The following is an 18,799-nucleotide window of genomic DNA, read 5'->3' on the forward strand; positions in this document are numbered from 1 at the left end:
GTCAACTAATATAACATTCAGTACTGTGTACCTCTTTGCCAGTCTTCCCCTACTGTCCTTGTTTATCAGTAGTGTTATGATAAATAGTTTTTTACTTCTGGCATTGAGTTTATAATTTAAATATTTCCCCCAAGTGTTGTTAATCTTGTATTTTCATGTCATGTGTCTGGGTTCACAGACTACTTTCCAATGTTTTCTCACTTTAAAAACTCTTAGTTTTGCTTTAAAAGTTCTATATTTTTTAACATAGCAATCTTGACAAAATTCATTAATTTAGCAGTTTGCAAATTTTATTTTCCAGAGATCCTCTAAATTTTTATGAAGCCTTCTAATAATCTAAACACAAAGGCAAAATAGTAATGTTAAAGTCAAATGAAAAATATATCTCAAACCATAAGCATTAATTATTTGAAAGGTAAAAAAAAAGAACTTTATATTCTGAATATTTTACTCAATGAGACTTTGGAAAAACCACTTTAAGTTTTAGAACATATGTAAACATATGTAACAAGCATATTGAAAATATGATTGTTGATTATCAATTACTAATAGGAACAGAAAAATAATTACACATTTAATTTGTTGGTTCCTTTTAAAGTTTTTTGAAAGATTATGTAATCATCATACCATTTTTTAGCAATCTCTTAGAATACTAATTTTATTCAACTTAATTTTCTTTTTCTGAAATAACTAGATTATTCTGTTAAACTCAGCTTGGCTGCAGCTTGGTATAATGCATGAGCATGCTGTTTATGCAAGCTGAGTAGCTTCAAACAGTAAAACAAAATTTATTACAGCACAATTATTGCATTTATTTGGGAGGTAAGTAAATTCTCTGTGGAACCATTGAAGGAGAATATTGATGTGCCTTAATGTGGAGTTGTTTGCCTATCAGATCATGCCTATGTCTAGGAGATCTTGATTCTAGTGGTGATTTGTATCCGATGACCTAGTGTTGATTAAATATTTGTGTAACTTGTCTATGCCAATGCTTTTAATATTCTAAAGTAAGATGCTAAAGGAATACTGTTAAATGTTTAAAAAGTTAAAACAAGAAAATTATATTTTCTACCTTTTTGTTAGTCTATCGACTAGAAAATTTTACTTTCAAACCATTTCTGAAAGTCTGAATCAGTTTAAGTAGTCATGTGTTTAACTTCTTTACATATTTTCAGTGAAAATGTAGTTTTATACGTGGATAAGTGGATAATGTTTACTAAAGAGTCTCTTAAGTCAGTTGCTGCCTTTAATTCACATTGACATTCTGTATTTTTTTTTCACCATGACATTCTTAAACAGACTAGAACAATGTAGATAATTTCCTACCGTGGTCTTAGCTAAATTACGGGCTCATTTATAAGTAAATGTTATATCCTATTACCTACATTATGATCCATAGTCAACATCCAGAGAGTGAGATAAAATCAAGGTAATTCTTGTCTCACTTCCTGTACCTATTTTCTTACCTTGCTGTCATAATAATCTGTTTTTTGTGTGTATTTATTTGTAGTTAGCCTTAGATTTTATTCAGTGAAAATAGTACTTATTTAATAATACTTTGTTTTTACTGGTTTCTTCACTAGTGGAAGAAGGAGAGAAGCAGAACAAACGATTTAGGCCATTAAAAGTGTCTGGGAGAGAATCTGCCCCACTGACCTCTTCCACACCACCAGTAAGCCAGGAGTCACTGGCAGTGAAAGAGAAGTTCATCCCGCCTGAGCTCAGTATCTGGGACTATTTCATAGCCAAGGTAATGAAGTGCTGTCCAGATTAATATTTAGGCCATTAATTGAAAAAGTGTTTAAAATAAGTGTAATTCCTGGTGCTTCTAAATATTTTCCACTCTTGTTTAGAAAATTTTTAGCAGGCTACATTAACAAAACATACCCTAAAATATAAGGTCTACCGGAAAGTTCTGTCCGTTTCTATCACAAGTTTCGACATGTAAGCACATGTTTATTTGGCATATGTGTGCCTCTCTATTTTTATCACTTAATGTATACATACTGATGTAGCAAATTAACTAAAACAAAGTTGATTCACGTTAGTCTTATGTGTGAAGCCATAGTGTACCCATGGCTACTGATAAAGTTCATTTACGCCACTGTAATTTTTACGAATTTCAACAAGGAAGAAATGCTACAGAAGCATGTCTGTCGCATCCACCATATTTCCTGGACTTAGCACCCTCCGACTATCACTTGTTTTTATCCTTACAAAAGTTTTTGAAGGGCAAAAAATTCAAAAATGAAGAAGATATCAAACAAGCACTGGCTCAATTTTCCGCATCAAAAGATAAAACAGAAGAGACAAGATGGCGCTGGAGTAGGCGGACGTACCAACTTCCACCTCCCAGAACCAAAGTGGATTACAAACTAATTTTAAGAACTATCATCTGGAAAAACCAACTTTGGACTAAACTAAGAGGACTCTTCAACCAAGGAAGACTGAAGAAGCCACACTGACACTGGCTGGGACCTACTCCTAATTTAGAGCTCTCTTTTCCCCTTTTGCCAACTTCTATTATGAACCTACCTCTGCCACCCAGCTTAGTGTATCCCAAGGTTCTCTTTACCATGCCACAGTCGCAGAGCTCCAGGGAAAAGCACCCTGGTCTCATCTTTCCAGGCAGAGGAGAACAGAAGCTCCATATCCACACATGCTGCAGATGGCTTTTCCAGTCTACCTGAATCATTACCAGCTAGAAGCAGCCGTCATTGGGACTTGGACGTGAACTGTACAGTATAGAATTGTGACAATTCCAGTGCCATGCGGACTTTTCCTGGATGTGGACTTTTCCTGGACTCCTGCTTCTTGTGACAGCTCCTAACAGACTGAACTGGGGTTGGGTTGCATTTGCAGGGATTTGGCATGGTGTTGGGGCCAACTTGGACTTGGTGAACATGTTAAGGACACTACTCTTTTATGGATTCTTGCTGTATTGGCCAAGAGTTTGCTTAAAGGCTTTAATCACTGTAAAAAAAAAATAGAAGACTAGATAAAGAAGATGTGGCACATATACACCATGGTATACTATTCAGCCATAAGAAATGATGACATTGGATCACTTACAACAAAATGGTGGGATCTTGATAACATTATACGGAGTGAAATTAGTAAATCAGAAAAAAACAAGAACTGCAGGATTCCATACATTGGTGGGACATAAAAACAAGACTAAGAGACATGGACAAGAGTGTGGTGGTTACGGGGGGGGGGGGGGGGGGGGGGGGGGGCAGGGGGGAGGGAGGGAGGGGGAGGGGGAGGCGGGGGGGGGGTACAAAGAAAACTAGATAGAAGGTGACGGAGGACAATCTCTCTTTGGGTGATGAGTATGCAAAAGAACTGAATGACAAGATAACCTGGACATGTTTTCTTTGAATATATGTACCCTGATTTATTGATGTCACCCCATTAAAATAAAAATTTATTTATAAAAACAAAAAAGATAAAACATTTTTCAAAAATGGGATATACAAATTGCCCTCACGCTGGCAAGAAATCATTAATAATAATGGCAATTATATTATTTAATAAAGTTTATTGACGGTAAGAAAAATTTGTATTTTGTTTTATTCCAAAAATGGACAGAACTTTCTGGTAGACCTTATATTTTGGCTATATTTCCAGCCAGTTTTTAAGACAGTTGTTTGATAAATTATGATTTTTGCATTTTAAATAAAACAAAGGTCTTTTTTTTTTTTTTTTCTTTTTTTTTGGTGACAGAGACAGATAGGGACAGATGGGAAGGAAGAGGGATGAGAAGCCTCAATTTTTGCCCTGGCCAGATAGCTTGGTTGGTTAAAGTGTCGTTCCACAGCACCAAGGTTGTGGTTTGATCCCTGGTCAGGGCACATACAGGAACAGGTCAGTGTTCCTGTCTCTCTCTCTCTCGCTTACTGAAATTAATAAAAAAATAAAAGAGAAGCATCAATTCTTCATTGCAGCACTTTAGTTGTTTATTGATTGCTTTCTCATATGTGCCTTGACTAGGGGGCTATAGCAGATTGAGTGACCCCTTGCTCAAGCCGATGACCTTGGGTTCAAGCTGGCAACCTCGGGGTTTCAAACCTGGGTCCTCTGCATCCCAGTCTGACACTCTATCCACTGCGCCACCACCTGGTCAGGCTAAAACAAAGGTCTTGTTAAAGTGAAAAGATTAATTGGTTAATACTTTAATATCAGTATACTTGGTAGTAATTAAGGAAACAAGATTGTTAGAAGTTAAAATGCCATCATATTCTCATTCCTGCAGTACTGCATTATTCTGATATATACAAATTTCATTTACCACTATTTAATTAAATAACATTAATCCCTCAACAACATGGTTCAGGTTTAAGTTAACACAGTACAGTAAGTGTAAGTAATTGCATCAACTCCAAATTCCCTGCTAACTTTTCAGTATACAAATTACAATGGAAATAACTGCTGCACCTCATGATCACAGCAGTTCTTTCAAAATCTATTGGTGATTATTCATTTAGTATCTGTTATTCATACACAGAAAAAGAGATAGTGTCCTGCGTCCTTGTCTCCCATGATAAACCCAAGTGACATTTTATAAAATTGGATAATTAGAAGAGGAAATTGGCTAACATTGATAAAAGTATAACCAAAAAATTGAAAAGTGATAGTACTGGAAGTGAAATTCAAATTAAATATAAAGTTATAGAAAAATTAGCTAACTTTGCAATTATTGACATTGCAGTCATTTAAGAGACTGTAGGTGTACAGCCAGGGAAATCTAGGGAATACCAGCTTATCAACCTATATGAGGAAAGTGTGACAAAAGTATGAAGATGTTCCAGAAAGAGTGAAATTGGCAAAAACAAACCAAAACTTCCATTTAGCGGAACTCTGGGTAATATTTCACAACACTGAAAGCACAGACCATAAAATGTTAGAAGCTGATTGATACAGACTTAGATTAGGGGTATGATAGTTTGCTAAGAATTAGAAAAGATGCTTGCTTTTTATCCTAAATTATACAGATAAAAGGCAAAAGCACTATTGAAAGTACTTGATAAATTTTTTACAAAAAAATAAGAACACTTTAATTTTCAATGTTTCTAATTCTTTAATTAGAGTATACAAAATAATTATGATTTTTACTATTTTTTAATATCCCTAGCTGACCATAAGAGTTTCTTGTGTTTTGACAAATATTTTTTAACAATCACCCAACATCTGTAGTTTTCCATTGATTATTAAATTGCTTTGCATGGCTTTAGGTTGCATGGTTATTTTTACATTCCTGCACTATAAGAACTGCCTGTATATATCTTCTTCTCCTGTAATCAGCCAAACTCCTCACATCCTCGGCTTCTGGATGGGTGCTCTCCTCACTTCCTTGTATTAATTTACACTATTTTCTCTTCACACTCATCTTTCTGGCCTGTTTAGCAGTGACTTATTTTTCTTACATATTATATGTTTCAGTGTAAAGAAGGGCATTTGTATTTCTCCTGTACTCATTACCTTTTGCATAGTCATTTATTTGTTGAACAGATGTTTACTAAGTACTTTATTTATATGGGAATATCTTTATTTTATTTTCATTTTTTGAAGCATAGATTTGCTTGGATATAGGATTCATGATTAGCAAGGTCTTCTTTTTCCTGGATCTTCCTGTTAAATTTCTAATTGGTCTGTTCTTACTCTGGTCTATATCACAGCCTCAGGACAGTTGAGATGTTAGCCTTCCCTAATTGTTTACTACTAAGATATCTGTTGTTTCTCACAGTGCCCCTGGGCATGGAATTTTTTATTAAAGTCAGCCCCCTCTAGCCAAGAAGCAGAGTTCTTAGTCCTCACAGACTGCCTTTCTGGCCCTTTAGAACAAAGGCACCACAGAATGGCAGGGGTAGGTATAAGGTTAGTCCCTGGTCAAAATGCCAGGTTCTTATTCTTTTACCAGAGATTCAGTAGATTTTCTTTTATTTATTTATTTATTTTCCTTTTTTTTTTTTTTTCCCAGAGACAGAGAGAGGGAGAGAATAGATAGGGACAGACACACTGGAATGGAGAGAGATGAGAAGTATCAATCATTAGTTTTTCGTTGCAACACCTTAGTTGTTCATTGATTGCTTTCTCATGTGTGCCTTGAACGCAGGCCCTCAGCAGACCGAGTAACCCCTTGCTCAAGCCAGCGACCTTGGGTTCAAGCTGGTGAGCTTTGCTCAAACCAGATGAGCCCGTGCTCAAGCTGGCAACCTCAGGGTCTCAAACCTGGGTCCTCTGCATCCCAGTCCAACGCTCTATCCCACTGCACCACTGCCTCGTCAGGCATTTTTTGTATTTTTCTGAAGTTAGAATGGGGAGGCAGTCAGACAGACTCCCACATGCACCCGACCTGGATCCACCCAGCATCCCCACCAGGGGGTAATGCTCTACCCATCTGGGACATTGCTCCATTTCAGCTGGAGCCATTCTAGCGCCTAAGGCAAAGGCTGTGGAGCCATCCCCAGTGCCCGGGCCAGTGAAGCCTTGGCTGCAGGAGAGGAAAAGAGAGATAGAAGATAGAGGGGGAAGGGTGGAGAAGCAGATGGGTGCTTCTCCTATGTGCCTTGACTGGGAATCGAACCTGGGACTTCCACACACCGGGCCAACTCTCTACCACTGAACCAACTGACCAGGGCCATAGATTTTCTTGAATATCATTTTATGTGTTATATGCATTTGGTTAATATCTAATAGCTTTAAATGATTTTTTTTTTTTACAATTTTGTGCAGTTTTGTTATTGCTTTTGGGAAGAAAACTTACCAACCTCCTCACTCAGCTATCCCAGAAATTCTAGCCATCCTTCTGTGTTTCTTTATTAGGCTTCCCTAGATCCAAGATTTTATAACTTTTCAAACTTCCCACATCTCTTCCCTCCTCACTCTTAACTGATGACCTTATTTCTTGTCATTAAAAAAATAGAATCAGACAAAATTTTTATCTTATCATGAAACTATATTTCCTTATTCAAATCTTTTTTCTTTATCTTATTTTTTCCTCCTGTTGTTATGAAGAGTCCTTGCTATCAAAGACTATTAGTATTATTTAGTTCTATTCTGAATCCCATTCTTGCTTTTTTTTTTTCTCTATGCTTTGTTCTTCTCTATTGGCTCTTCCATTAGGACAGAAATGTGTTCTCCCATCTCCCATTACAGATCCTTTTTTGGACCTCCCCCAAATTTTCTAGCTATAATCCAATTTTTCTACTTTCTGTTCTTACTCAACTTTTCAAAAACTGTATGGCAATGGTCCCCCTTTTCTGTGGGGGATATGTTTCAAGACCCTAGGAGATGGCTGAATCCAGAGAGCATACCACACTTTCCCCATCCCGACAACATACACAGTTGAAAATTCACGCTTAACTAACTGTAGTAGGCTTGCTGCACATGCAGGCTCCCAACCATGGATTGAAAATACAGTTGACCCTTGAACAACACGAGATGAACTATGTGGATCTACTAAAAATCCATGTGCAAATGAACCTGCACAGCTCAAACCCGTATTGTTCAAGAACAGTTCTATATACTATGTATTTTCCTATATATACATACCTGTGATAAAGTTTATAAAGTAGGCACTGTAGGAGATTAACAGTTACCAATAATAAAATTGGGAAATTTATGACAATAAAATGCAATAGTTATATGAATGTGGTATCCCTCTCTCTCGAAATATCTAATTGTACTTTACTCATCCTTCTTGTGATGATGTGAGATGATAGAATGCTTATGTTATGAGATGAGATGAAGTGAAATGCATGACTTAGGCCTTGTGCCATAGTGTTAGGCTACTTACTATAGGGTTACTTGAGCATAAGCACTATACTACCACAGCTGTCTATCTGATAACCAAAATGGCTACTAAGTGACTAATGGGCAGGCAGCATTTACAGCATGGACACACTGGACAAAGAGCTGATACATGTCCTGGGTAGGACAGAGCAGACCATGCAAGATTTCATCACTCTACTCAGAACAGCATGTGTTTTAAAACTTAGGTAATTTTTTATTTTTTTAATCAAGTAAGAGGCAGGGAGGCAGAGAGATAGACTCCCACATGCACCCCGACATGGATCTACCCAGCAAACCCCATCTGGGGCTTATGTTCAGCCCATTTCAGGAGGCTGCTTTGGCTCAGCAACCAAGCTATTTTAGCAGCTCAGGCAAGGCCATGGAACCATCCTCAGTGCCCGGGGCCAACTTGCTTATTCGAACCATGGCTGCAGGAAGAAAAGAGGGAAGGGGAGCATAGAGGTGGAGAAGCAGATGGTCTCTTCTCCTGTGTGCCCTGACCGAAAATGAACCTGGGCTGCTGCCCTAACGCTGAGCCAGCTGGCCAGGGCCAAGGAATTGGGGGTTTTTCCTGGAATTTTTCATTTGATATTTTCAAACTGCAGTTGATCACAGGTAATTAAAACCACAGGAAGTAGAACCATTTTCTTTTTATTACCTTAGATCCCCTTCATAATTACCTATTGTATGACATCTGACACAACTACCCTGCTGTAACTGCTGTTGTTGAGATTCACTTGGCATACCCATCTTGTCAAATATAACTACAACTTCTTGATCATCATCTTATTTGATCTCTTAGCAATATTCAACACACGTGACCATTTCCTTCTTTTTTGAAATACTTAAACTCTTGTTTTCTGATCCCAGTCTCTTGTAAGTTTTTTCCCTAAACTCACTATTTATTCCTTCATAGTCTCTTCATCCTTTTTTTACCTGACCTATGAATCTTGATCTTCAAGATTTAGATTTTGGTATTTATTTTCCCAATACCTCCCCTCTTACACCTGAAGTCCTCTTGTTTTAGTAAATGGCATCTTTATCCTTATAGTTGCTCAAACCAGAAACCCAGAAATTAACTTTTTCCTCTGTTTCCCTTGCTCTCCAGATTTATCAGCAAACCTGTTAGTGCCTTCCCCAAAATATACTGTAAAGCTGTTACTTCTCTTCATCCTCATCTCTAACACATATTTGTAGGCTGGCAAATCTTCCACTTTACTGATATCTCCATTTCTACTCTTGCCATTTGACTTTTCTCTCATAAGTGAATGGTGATAGTAGTATTCTTTTTTTTTTTTTTGTATTTTTTGTAGCCAGAAACGGGGAGGCAGTCAGACAGACTCCCGCATGTGCCCGACCGGGATCCACCCAGCACGTCCACTAGTAGGCAACGCTCCGCCCATCTGGGGCGTCGCTCTGTTGCAACCAGAGCCATTCTAGCGCCTGAGGCAGAGGCCATAGAGCCATCCTCAGTGCCCGGGCCAACTTTGCTCCAATGGAGCCTTGGCTGCGGGAGGGGAAGAGAGAGACAGAGAGGAAGGAGAGGGGGAGGGGTGGAGAAGCAAATGGGCGCTTCTCCTGTGTGCCCTGGCCGGGATCAAACCTGGGACTCCTGCACACCAGGCCGACGCTCTACCACTGAGCCAACTGGCCAGGGCCGATAGTAGTATTCTTAAGATGTAACTCTCAATACCTGTCCTCCACTTCAGACTCATTGGTGGTATTCGCACTCTATACTGCAACCTGTAAACACTTTACCTGATCTGTCATCTTCCATTCTCCTTCCAGCTTTATCCCAACACTTACCTGTTACTTTTTTTATACCAAACTCTTCCAATATTAAAGCCTTTTCTGCGTACTATTTCCACTGCCTAAAATGATTTCTTCCCTTTTGTTATTGTCTGTTCTTTCTTTCCTATTCTCTTTCTGAGTCCTTTGGGTCTCACTTAACTGCCATTTCTCAAAGAGGCCTTTTTATGGTCAACATATCTCAATTTTTTGTTAATGCTCTCTATCGCAACTCTGTCTTCTTTTTTTATAGCACTACTAAATGCAATTTTTACTTAGGAGTTTCTCTTATTTGCCTATTTTTTCATTAAAGCATAAGCTTTGTGAAAGCAATGTCTATATACACTGCTCACAAGAGTTAGGGAAATGTTTCAAAATGAATCATGAAACAATAACATATCCCCTAATTTTTGTGAGCAGTATATAGTGTCTTGTAAAATTTTTTTATTTCAAATATGCCTTTTTTAATACATAGTAGATACTTAGGTAAAATTTATTTTGTCTGAATTGAATGAATAAATAAGGGAGTTTGTGTAGAAGTGATGTGAAATGCATAAATGTCCAAAATGAAACAGCAAAATGCTAGTTTTATTTCTTATAATGAAGTTAGATTGAAAATGGAAGTATGATTACTAATGCACTGGAATATGTAATAAATGTTATTAAAGCAGATATGTTTGGATTGTTAAATTCTGTAACTTTCGATTTTAGCCTTTTCTACCCCCTTCTCTGAAGTATAGGAAGAGGTATGATTCAGAGGAGAGTCTGGATAGTGATGACGATGATGAAGATGATGATGTTTAGCTTCAGATTTCCATCGTCGAAGAGGCATTCAAATTCAAATTCATACGAGGTATGGAATATCTTATTTTAGAGCGTTTACAAAAAAGTGTGTTTTATATAATAATTTTTGACATACCGTGGTATATTAATGGTTATAGATTTCACATTATAACTCAGAACTTTTTTAGTTAAATTTGGTAAAATTTCTTTCCTTAGACAATATTCCAGTAGTTTATTTTATTTATTTATTATTTGTATTTATTTATTTATTTATTTATTTCTGAAGCAAGAAACAGGGAGGCAGAGAGACAGACTCCCACATGTGCCCGACTGGGATCCACCCAGCATGCCCACCAGGGGGCAATGTTCTGTCCATAGGGGTGTTGCTCCGTTATGGCCGGAGCTATTATAGCGCCTGAGGCGGAGGCCATAGACCTGTCCTCAGAGCCTGGGCCAACTTTGCTCCAATGGAGCCTTGGCTGCGGGAGGGGAAGAGAGAGACAGAGAGGAAGGAGAGAGGGAGGGGTGGAGAAGCAGATGGGCGCTTCTCCTTTGTGCCCTTTTCGGGAATCGAACTTAGGACTTCACACACAGGCTTACTCTCTACTACTGAGCCAACTGGCAGGGCCCATAGTTAATTTTTTATTTTCCATGAATATTAAAACATACCTTTTATCAGTACTCACAAATATTGCTATCAAATTATCCTTTGCGCTTTGCTCCTATTATAAACCCCACTGTTTTAGCCTAGAAAATCTAACGTCTTTTCAGTAGAACACTAGTACTCTAAGATGTCATTGATTTACTATTTTAAAAATGAGACTTCAAAAGAAAATTAAAATTATTAAATGGACTTTCACATGATGATAAAAATCATAAATGTTCAAAACACGGGTCACCCATTCACGGTGAGCAGTTATCCTCACATGTAGAGTATAGTAGATTTGTTATCTTGTTTTTATTAATATTTATTAGAAAGTATATCTGAGATAAAACAAAAATATTAGGACATGGTCTGCTAGTGTCTGATAGAAGTATATAAATTTTCCAAAAGAAACAAGTATGTTAAAGGAAAATATGTGCTTCTTTATTGAAAGAAAATTATTATGAGGTTTCTATTTAGAGGTGTTATTTTTTTATTTGAATATATAAAATATTTACATGGCTCAAAAGTCAAATCTAATTCAAACAACAAAAGAACTCAAATAACTTAATTAGAAAATCAGCAAATGTTTTCAATAGAGCTTTTTCCACAGAATTGATACAGATGACCAATGAAGTGTTCTTGTATTAAACACCTAAAAAAAATGCTATTGCTAATCAATAGGGAAATGCAAATCAAAACCACAATGATAGATTATCTCATACCCATTAAGATGGCTACTATTATAAATTAATTAACTAATTAAGTAAGTAAGTAACATGTTGGCAAAGATTTGAAGGGAAGGAACTCTGTGCAGTGTTGGTGGGAATGTAAAATGGTGCAGCCACCGTGGAAAACAGCATGACAAGTTCTCAAAAGTTAAAAATAACATTACCATATTATCCAGCAATTTGACTTCTGGTATATATCCAAAGAATACAAAGGGCATCGAATAGGTATTTGTACACCAGTGTTCATAACAACGTTATTCATAATAGCCAGTGGGTGGAAGCAACCTGAACATCTGTCATCAGATAAATGCCTAACAAAATGTGATATATACATAAAGTGGAGTATTCAACCTTTAAAAGTATAGAAATTTTGGCCTTGGCCGGTGGCTAAGTGGTTAGAGCGTCGGCCTGGCATGCGGAAGTCCCGGATTCGATTCCCGGCCAGGGCACACAGGAGAGGCGCCTGTCTGCTTCTCCACCCCTCCCCCTCTCCTTCCTCTATGTCTCTCTCTTCCCCTCCCGCAGCCGAGGCTCCATTGGAGCAAAAGATGGCCTGGGCGCTGGGGATGGCTCTATGGCCTCTGCCCCGGGCGCTGGAGTGGCTCTGGTCGCGACAGAGCGATGCCCCGGATGGGCAGAGCGTCACCCCCTGGTGGGCGTGCCGGGTGGGTCCCGGTCGGCCCATGTGGGAGTCTGTCTGACTGTTTCCAGCTTCAGAAAAATACAAAAAAAAATAAAAATAAAAAAATAAAAGTATAGAAATTTTGATGCATGCTACATGGATGTACCTTAAGTTTATTATGCTAAATAAAATAAAGCAGTCACAAAAAGACAAAAATTGTATAATTCTACTTATATGAGATACCTAGAGTAATCATATTCATAGAAAGTGGAATGGTGGTTGCAGAGTCTAGTAAAAGGTGGGAATGGGGAATTATTGCTGAATAGGTATAGAGTTTCAGTTTTGCAAGGTGAAAAGAATTTTGGAAATAGGTGGTGGTGATTGTTGGTGCAACAATATGTATAATACTTAACGCCACCGAACTGCACTCTTGAAAATAGTTAAGATAATAAACTTTATGATATGTGAATATTACTGCAGTTTAAAGGAATACAAAACCAGTTCTCAAGAAATGTGTCACCTTAGAGATGTTTTCTCTGAACATATGTACCCTGATTTATCAGTGTCACCCCATTAAAATTAATTAAAAAAAAAAAAGAAGAAAAAAGAAATGTGTCATTTGGAATAAAATAGAAGCTGAAATACTGTTTTAAAGTAAAAACACAGCCTGACCTGTGGTGGCGCAGTAGATAAAGCGTCGACCTGGAACACTGAGGTTGCCGGTTTGGCACCCTGGGCTTGCCTGGACAAGGTTGGGAGTTGATGCTTTCTGCTCCTCTATCTTCTCTCTCTCTCTCTCTCTCTAAAAATGAATAAACAAAATCTAAAATAAAAGTGCAAAACTGTATAAACATAAAATCAGAAGTCTTACGTTTCTCTCTTCCAGCCAATTTCTCTTTACACCCTGCACAGGTACCCACTGTTATTAGTTGTTAGGTTCTGGTTTATCCTTCTGTTTGCAAAATAAATGTGTGTGTGTGTATGTGTGTGTGTGTGTGTGTGTGTGTGTGTGTAATCTTATATTGCCCCTGCAGGGCACATACTGGATATAGTGTTCTATAACTTTTTATTTATCAATACATACTGGAGTTCACACATATTGACACTTAGAGAACCTTCTTCATTCTTTAAAACTGGCTACCCTAATATTCCATGGTTCAAACTGTAGTTATTGAAAGAGTATCCTCTTGATAGATAATTTGGTTGTTTCTCATCTTTTGCTGTTATAGATAATGCAGACATAAGTAACTGCATACATATTTTTTATACATATTTTGTGGAAGTATATCTTCAGGGTAAATTACTAGTGGTGCAATGTATGGGTCAGAGAGTAGTGTGTTCTTCTAAATCCCTGAATAAATATTTAACAGATCTACTGTTGCTTCATTTGTAGTTGGTCATTGATGCGCTTGGCAATGGTGCAATTGGTGCTCAACAATTTGAAGACTTTCTATCCCTTTGCAGGTCATGATCTTGCAGGTAATAAATATCTTAACATGAATTAATATTGTAAATGCTTTTGATTTACTATTTCGTGTTTTTTTCCAAATAGTGGAGAAAAAGTTTAATAACTTTCTATTGTAGAAGATAGATTTCTGTTAACGAAATCAACTGTCTATAAATATGTCTGTCATATTATTAGGTTCTCTTAGGGGGACAGCATCCAAGATGGCAGCAGATTTGAACCTTATATGATTCACTGTATTGAGACTGTATATTTAGCTATAGCCAAAAGATTAAGAGATTTAATAGTGGTAGTCACATAAAAAAACTTAAGTAAATCCAAAAACTTAGTAATTGTTAACTCCAAGGGAGGAAAAGGCTGTGCAGGAAAGAAAGGGGTGGGATAGTATATCAGGTGGTTCATCTGTGATACGTATTTAAATATATACATAAAGGTAAAAACTAAAATACCAATTTAACAAAAAATTATTATGTGATTAAATTGTTATGATGGAGAGAGAAGTTTATTCTCATATTCTTTAGTAGTATATCAGAAGATCATTTCTAAAATTGAAAAATCAATAGCCTGACCAGGTGGTGGTGCTGTGGATATAGCATTGACCTGGGACGCAGAGGACCCAGGTTTGAAACCCTGAGGTCACCGGCTTGAGCGTGAGCTCACTAGTTTGAGTGCGGGGTTGCTGGCTTGAGCACGGGATCATAGATATCATCCGTTTGGGCTTGAGCCCAAAGATCACTGGCTCAAAGCCCAAGGTCGCTGGCTTGAGCAGGGGGTCACCAGCTCAACTGAAGCCCCCCAGTCAAGGCACACATGAGAAAGCAGTCAATGAACAACTAAAGAGCCGCAGCAAAGAATGGATGCTTCTCATCTCTCTCCCTTCCTGCCTGTCTGTCCCTATCTGTCCCTCTCTGTCTCTCCGTCTCTCTCCGTCTCTCTGTCTGTCTTTCTCCTTGTCTCTGTCTCTTTTGCAAAAAAAAAAAAATCAAGAATTCACAGTGTAAATACATTTAGATTTTTGTACATAAATAGCAGGAATAGCTAAAAGTTGAAAGTTGAATCAGGATTCAAGAATATGGAAGTGTAGAACTGGAGAGTGCTAAGTTTCATAGTATTATATAACCTTTTTAAAAAATGTTTTTGTATTATTTAATTTTCTAAGAAAATCTTAGTTATATGCCATACAGAAATTGGGCTGATACAAAGGTTTAAAATAATTTTTTTCCTAGACACACTTTTATAATAATTAGGTACATTTTTTCATGTGAAATTTAAGTCAAAAGCAGTAATTGATGTAGCAGTCATTTAAATCATGATATATATATATCATGATTTATATATATAAATATATATATATATAATATATAATATATATATTACTCCAAGTACAGGTAGTAACGCTATGATGTAATTTTGACTTAGATTGCACTTTTTTCTGTTGTCCTTGGCCACCTGATTATGTTGAAATGTTACATAGATATATGATATCCTCTTTTTAATCCACTAGATATCTATGCCCACTTCTTTCACATCTCCTCTGCCAAATATCTCATTCTTACAGTTGAATATAGCATTTTATTGCAAAAGGTAAATGCAGGTCAATTTTATTTTCTCGTTTTAGAGCTTCCTGTTAGTTCACCACTTTGTCATGCAGTTCTAAAAACTCTTCAGTGTTGGGAGCAAGTTCTTCTCCGACGGCTTGAAATCCATGGTGGGCCCCTCAAAACTATATCGCAAGTCATACTTCTGAAGAGAGTTCATCTGCAGGCCCTGCAATTCTCCGACACAAAGCTTTGCTGGAACCTACAAACACTCCTTTCAAGTAAGGTTTCCTGTGCACACTGTTTTTTAAGTATGAGTTTTACTAGATCAAGAGTGTTTTCATGTAGTATTTAAAGAAAAAATATTTGTCCTTTTATGTTTAATTTGTTATTCTAGGCTTATGTTATATATGTGTGATGCATATTGTAGTCCAGAGGTTAGCAAACATTTCTGAAGAAGTGCAAATTAAATTTTTTAGGTTTTGGGAGCATTGTAATTCTTGCGGCAACTATTCAACTGTGCCATTGTAGAGTGAAAGAAGTTATAGACATAGTAGTAATGAATGGGCATGGCTATGATCCACTATTCTTTATTTTCAAAAACAAAAGACAGGCTGGTTACTGGCTCCCATTCTCAAACAGTGGAATCCAAAATTGCCAGTTATCAAATTGGTTTGCTGTTCGTGAAGAATAAAGTGTTTGCATCAAAAGGTAAATCAGTACAGTACTTGCTTCATCATTGACTTGTTACTGTATAAAAAAATGTTGACTGAACAATGTATTCAGTGACTTAATGATGTAGTTCACTTACATTTCTTCACCAGCTCTTACCTTTTTGCATATCAGTAGCAGACTTCATGGACTGCTATGTGTTTACAGACAACACTTTGAAAAGCTCTGCTTGTAAATGTCTTCTAGGATGCATAACTATTTATGTTCCAAGGTTAGGGCTCAGCATACTGTAGACTGTGCAGCCAAATTCACCCCTCCTCCTACATTGTAAATAAAGTTTTATTGAGTCACAGCCACACCCTTTCATTTTAATATCATCTCTGGCTCCTTTTCCACTTCATTGGCAGAATTGAGTGATTGTATGAGAGACCATCTGGCCTACAAAGCCTAAAATATTTAGTATCCACTCCTTTAAGAAAAAGTTTGCTAGTTGCTGCCCAAGATAATTTGGTCTGATTCTAGTTAATTATTATAAATATTGATATAACAGTAAAGAAATGTAGTCAAGTTAATCAGAAATTTCTGAAGTATATAATTAAATATACTTACTTGATCTCTGTAGATCCAAACACCGACCTGCACAATCTGTGAAGAGACTTTGGCAGTACTTGGTGAAACAAGAAGAAATTCAGGAAACCTTTATCAGAAATATATTCACAAAGAAAAGATGTCTAAATGAGGTTTGTATAAGTTAAAACCTGCTTACTATTTTATTATTGAAGTCCTTTGTATTATATTACTATAAAAATAACTTGCTTTTTACAGACTATAGAAAACTCATTTTTATATCATAAGTATATTCTATGCAGTTAATGTATAGAAAAGTAATTGAAAAGGCCCTGGCCGGTTGGCTCAGTGGAAGAGCATTGGCCTGACATGTGAGTGTCCTATTCCCGGTCAGGGCACACAGGAGAAGTGACCATCTGCTTCTCCACCCACCCCCTTCCCCTTTGTCTCTCTTTCCCTCTCTCTCTCTCTTCTCCTCCCACAGCCATGGCTCTATTGATTTGAGCACATTGGCCTGGGCGCTGAGAATGGCTCCTTGGAGCTTCCTCCTCAGGCACTAAAAGTAGCTCAGTTGCAAGCATGGCTCCAGCTGGGCAGAGCATTGGGTAGGTCCTGGTCAGGGCATATGTGGGAGTTTGTCTATCTCCCCTCCTCTTACTTGGAAAAGAAGAAAAAAAAGGAAAGAGAGGGTCAATATTTTCTTAAATCTGTTTTATTTAAAGTAATTAATTCTGACTGACCTGTGATGGCACAGTCGATAAAGCGTCAACTTGGAATGCTGAGGTCACCAGTGTGAAACCCGGGATTGCCTGGTCATATGAGAAGCAACCCCTACAAGTTGATGCTTCATGCTTTTCCCCTTCCTCTCCTCTCTCTAAAATTCAATAAATAAAATCTTTTTAAAAATGAATAAAGTAATTAATTTGGATATATTTTGGCCTTTTTTCCCCCAAAAGATATTGTTTAATAATATTCTGTATCTTTATTTCTTGTTTTGAGCTGTCATGATCACCAATTTAAGAGACAAAGGAAAAAGTTCTTTGATTTTTATATGACAATTAAAAAAAGTTTATCTTAGAAGTCTAATTAAAACTAGGTTTATATACTGAAAACATTTCAAATATGTACATTTTTTTCTATTAATTATGCTAGTGAAATTTTAAAAAGTATAAGAATAGTGTAAATCAGTGGTCCCCAACCCCCGGGCCACGGACCGGTACTGGTCCGCAGAGAAAGAATAAATAACTTACATTATTTCTGTTTTATTTATATTTAAGTCTGAACGATGTTTTATTTTTTTTAAATGACCAGATTCCCTCTGTTACATCTGTCTAAGACTCACTCTTGACGCTTGTCTTGTAAGTTTGACAATTACATTTTAAAATACCACAGTTTTTATGCCGGTCGCCTAATTTTATTTTGTGCATTTATCCGTCCCACTCTAATGGCCGGCCCGTGAAAATATTTTCTCTCATTAAACCGGTCCGTGGCCCAAAAAAGGTTGGGGACCACTGGTGTACATATTTGATTATACCTTGATATTATCATTATAATGATTATTTTTCTCAGTTAATGCTACTAAAAAGTTTCAGTTTGATAATACTGGGAACTTGCACTTGAATGTAAATTAACGTTTTGTTTCCTTCATTGAGATAATTTTGCTATTAAAACAAAGTCAGGTAAACTAACTGTGGATTTAGTGATACAGTTAATTCCTTATCTTCTCATGGACCAGTAACAAAGGGTTCAAGACTGGCAGCTGGTCTGTGGATCACGTTTTGAGAAGCACTGAACTAGTCTGAAAGCAAGCTTTGTACAGCTTTTGAAGTGGAAGGAAAAAAAAGGAAGATATTTTAGTTGAACAAATTAGAAAATAGAATGACTTCTTAATAGACAAGTTAGCAGAAAGCAAGATGACACCTAACCTCATTGAAAATAAAATGAAAATTATATATTGTCTCTCAGTTTATGCACTAATTTATGAGGCAATTGCATATGCCATTAATTAGTACTTGCCTATTTATGTAAGTATATTTGACTTAGTCAAACCAGAAAACATATAGTATTCTTGCTAACTTAGAAGACTTTTGACATATGTACCTTAGTATAACATTGAAATCTAAGTAAACAATAAACACAATAGATAGAATACAAATGAAAGTATTTCTATATAACCTTAAGTAAGATATATCTTAA

At 36.9% G+C, this 18,799-nt stretch overlaps 1 protein-coding gene across 1 annotated transcript in view; it reads left to right on the forward strand.

The window, feature by feature from the left end:
* The window catches only part of LOC136403398 (dmX-like protein 1), a 103,107-nt gene extending 87,468 nt beyond the window's left edge, over nucleotides 1–15,639 (forward strand). The window contains exons 29-31 of the mRNA XM_066382071.1: nucleotides 1,584–1,750; nucleotides 13,755–13,840; nucleotides 15,445–15,639. Of these exons, the coding sequence (XP_066238168.1) occupies nucleotides 1,584–1,750; nucleotides 13,755–13,832 (245 nt within the window). The 3' untranslated portion in view covers nucleotides 13,833–13,840; nucleotides 15,445–15,639. The remainder of the gene's footprint in view (nucleotides 1–1,583; nucleotides 1,751–13,754; nucleotides 13,841–15,444) is intronic.
* The last annotated feature ends 3,160 nt before the right edge of the window (nucleotides 15,640–18,799 follow it).

The sequence above is a fragment of the Saccopteryx leptura genome, chromosome 4 (assembly GCF_036850995.1).
Source record: "Saccopteryx leptura isolate mSacLep1 chromosome 4, mSacLep1_pri_phased_curated, whole genome shotgun sequence".
Lineage (NCBI taxonomy): Eukaryota > Metazoa > Chordata > Mammalia > Chiroptera > Emballonuridae > Saccopteryx > Saccopteryx leptura.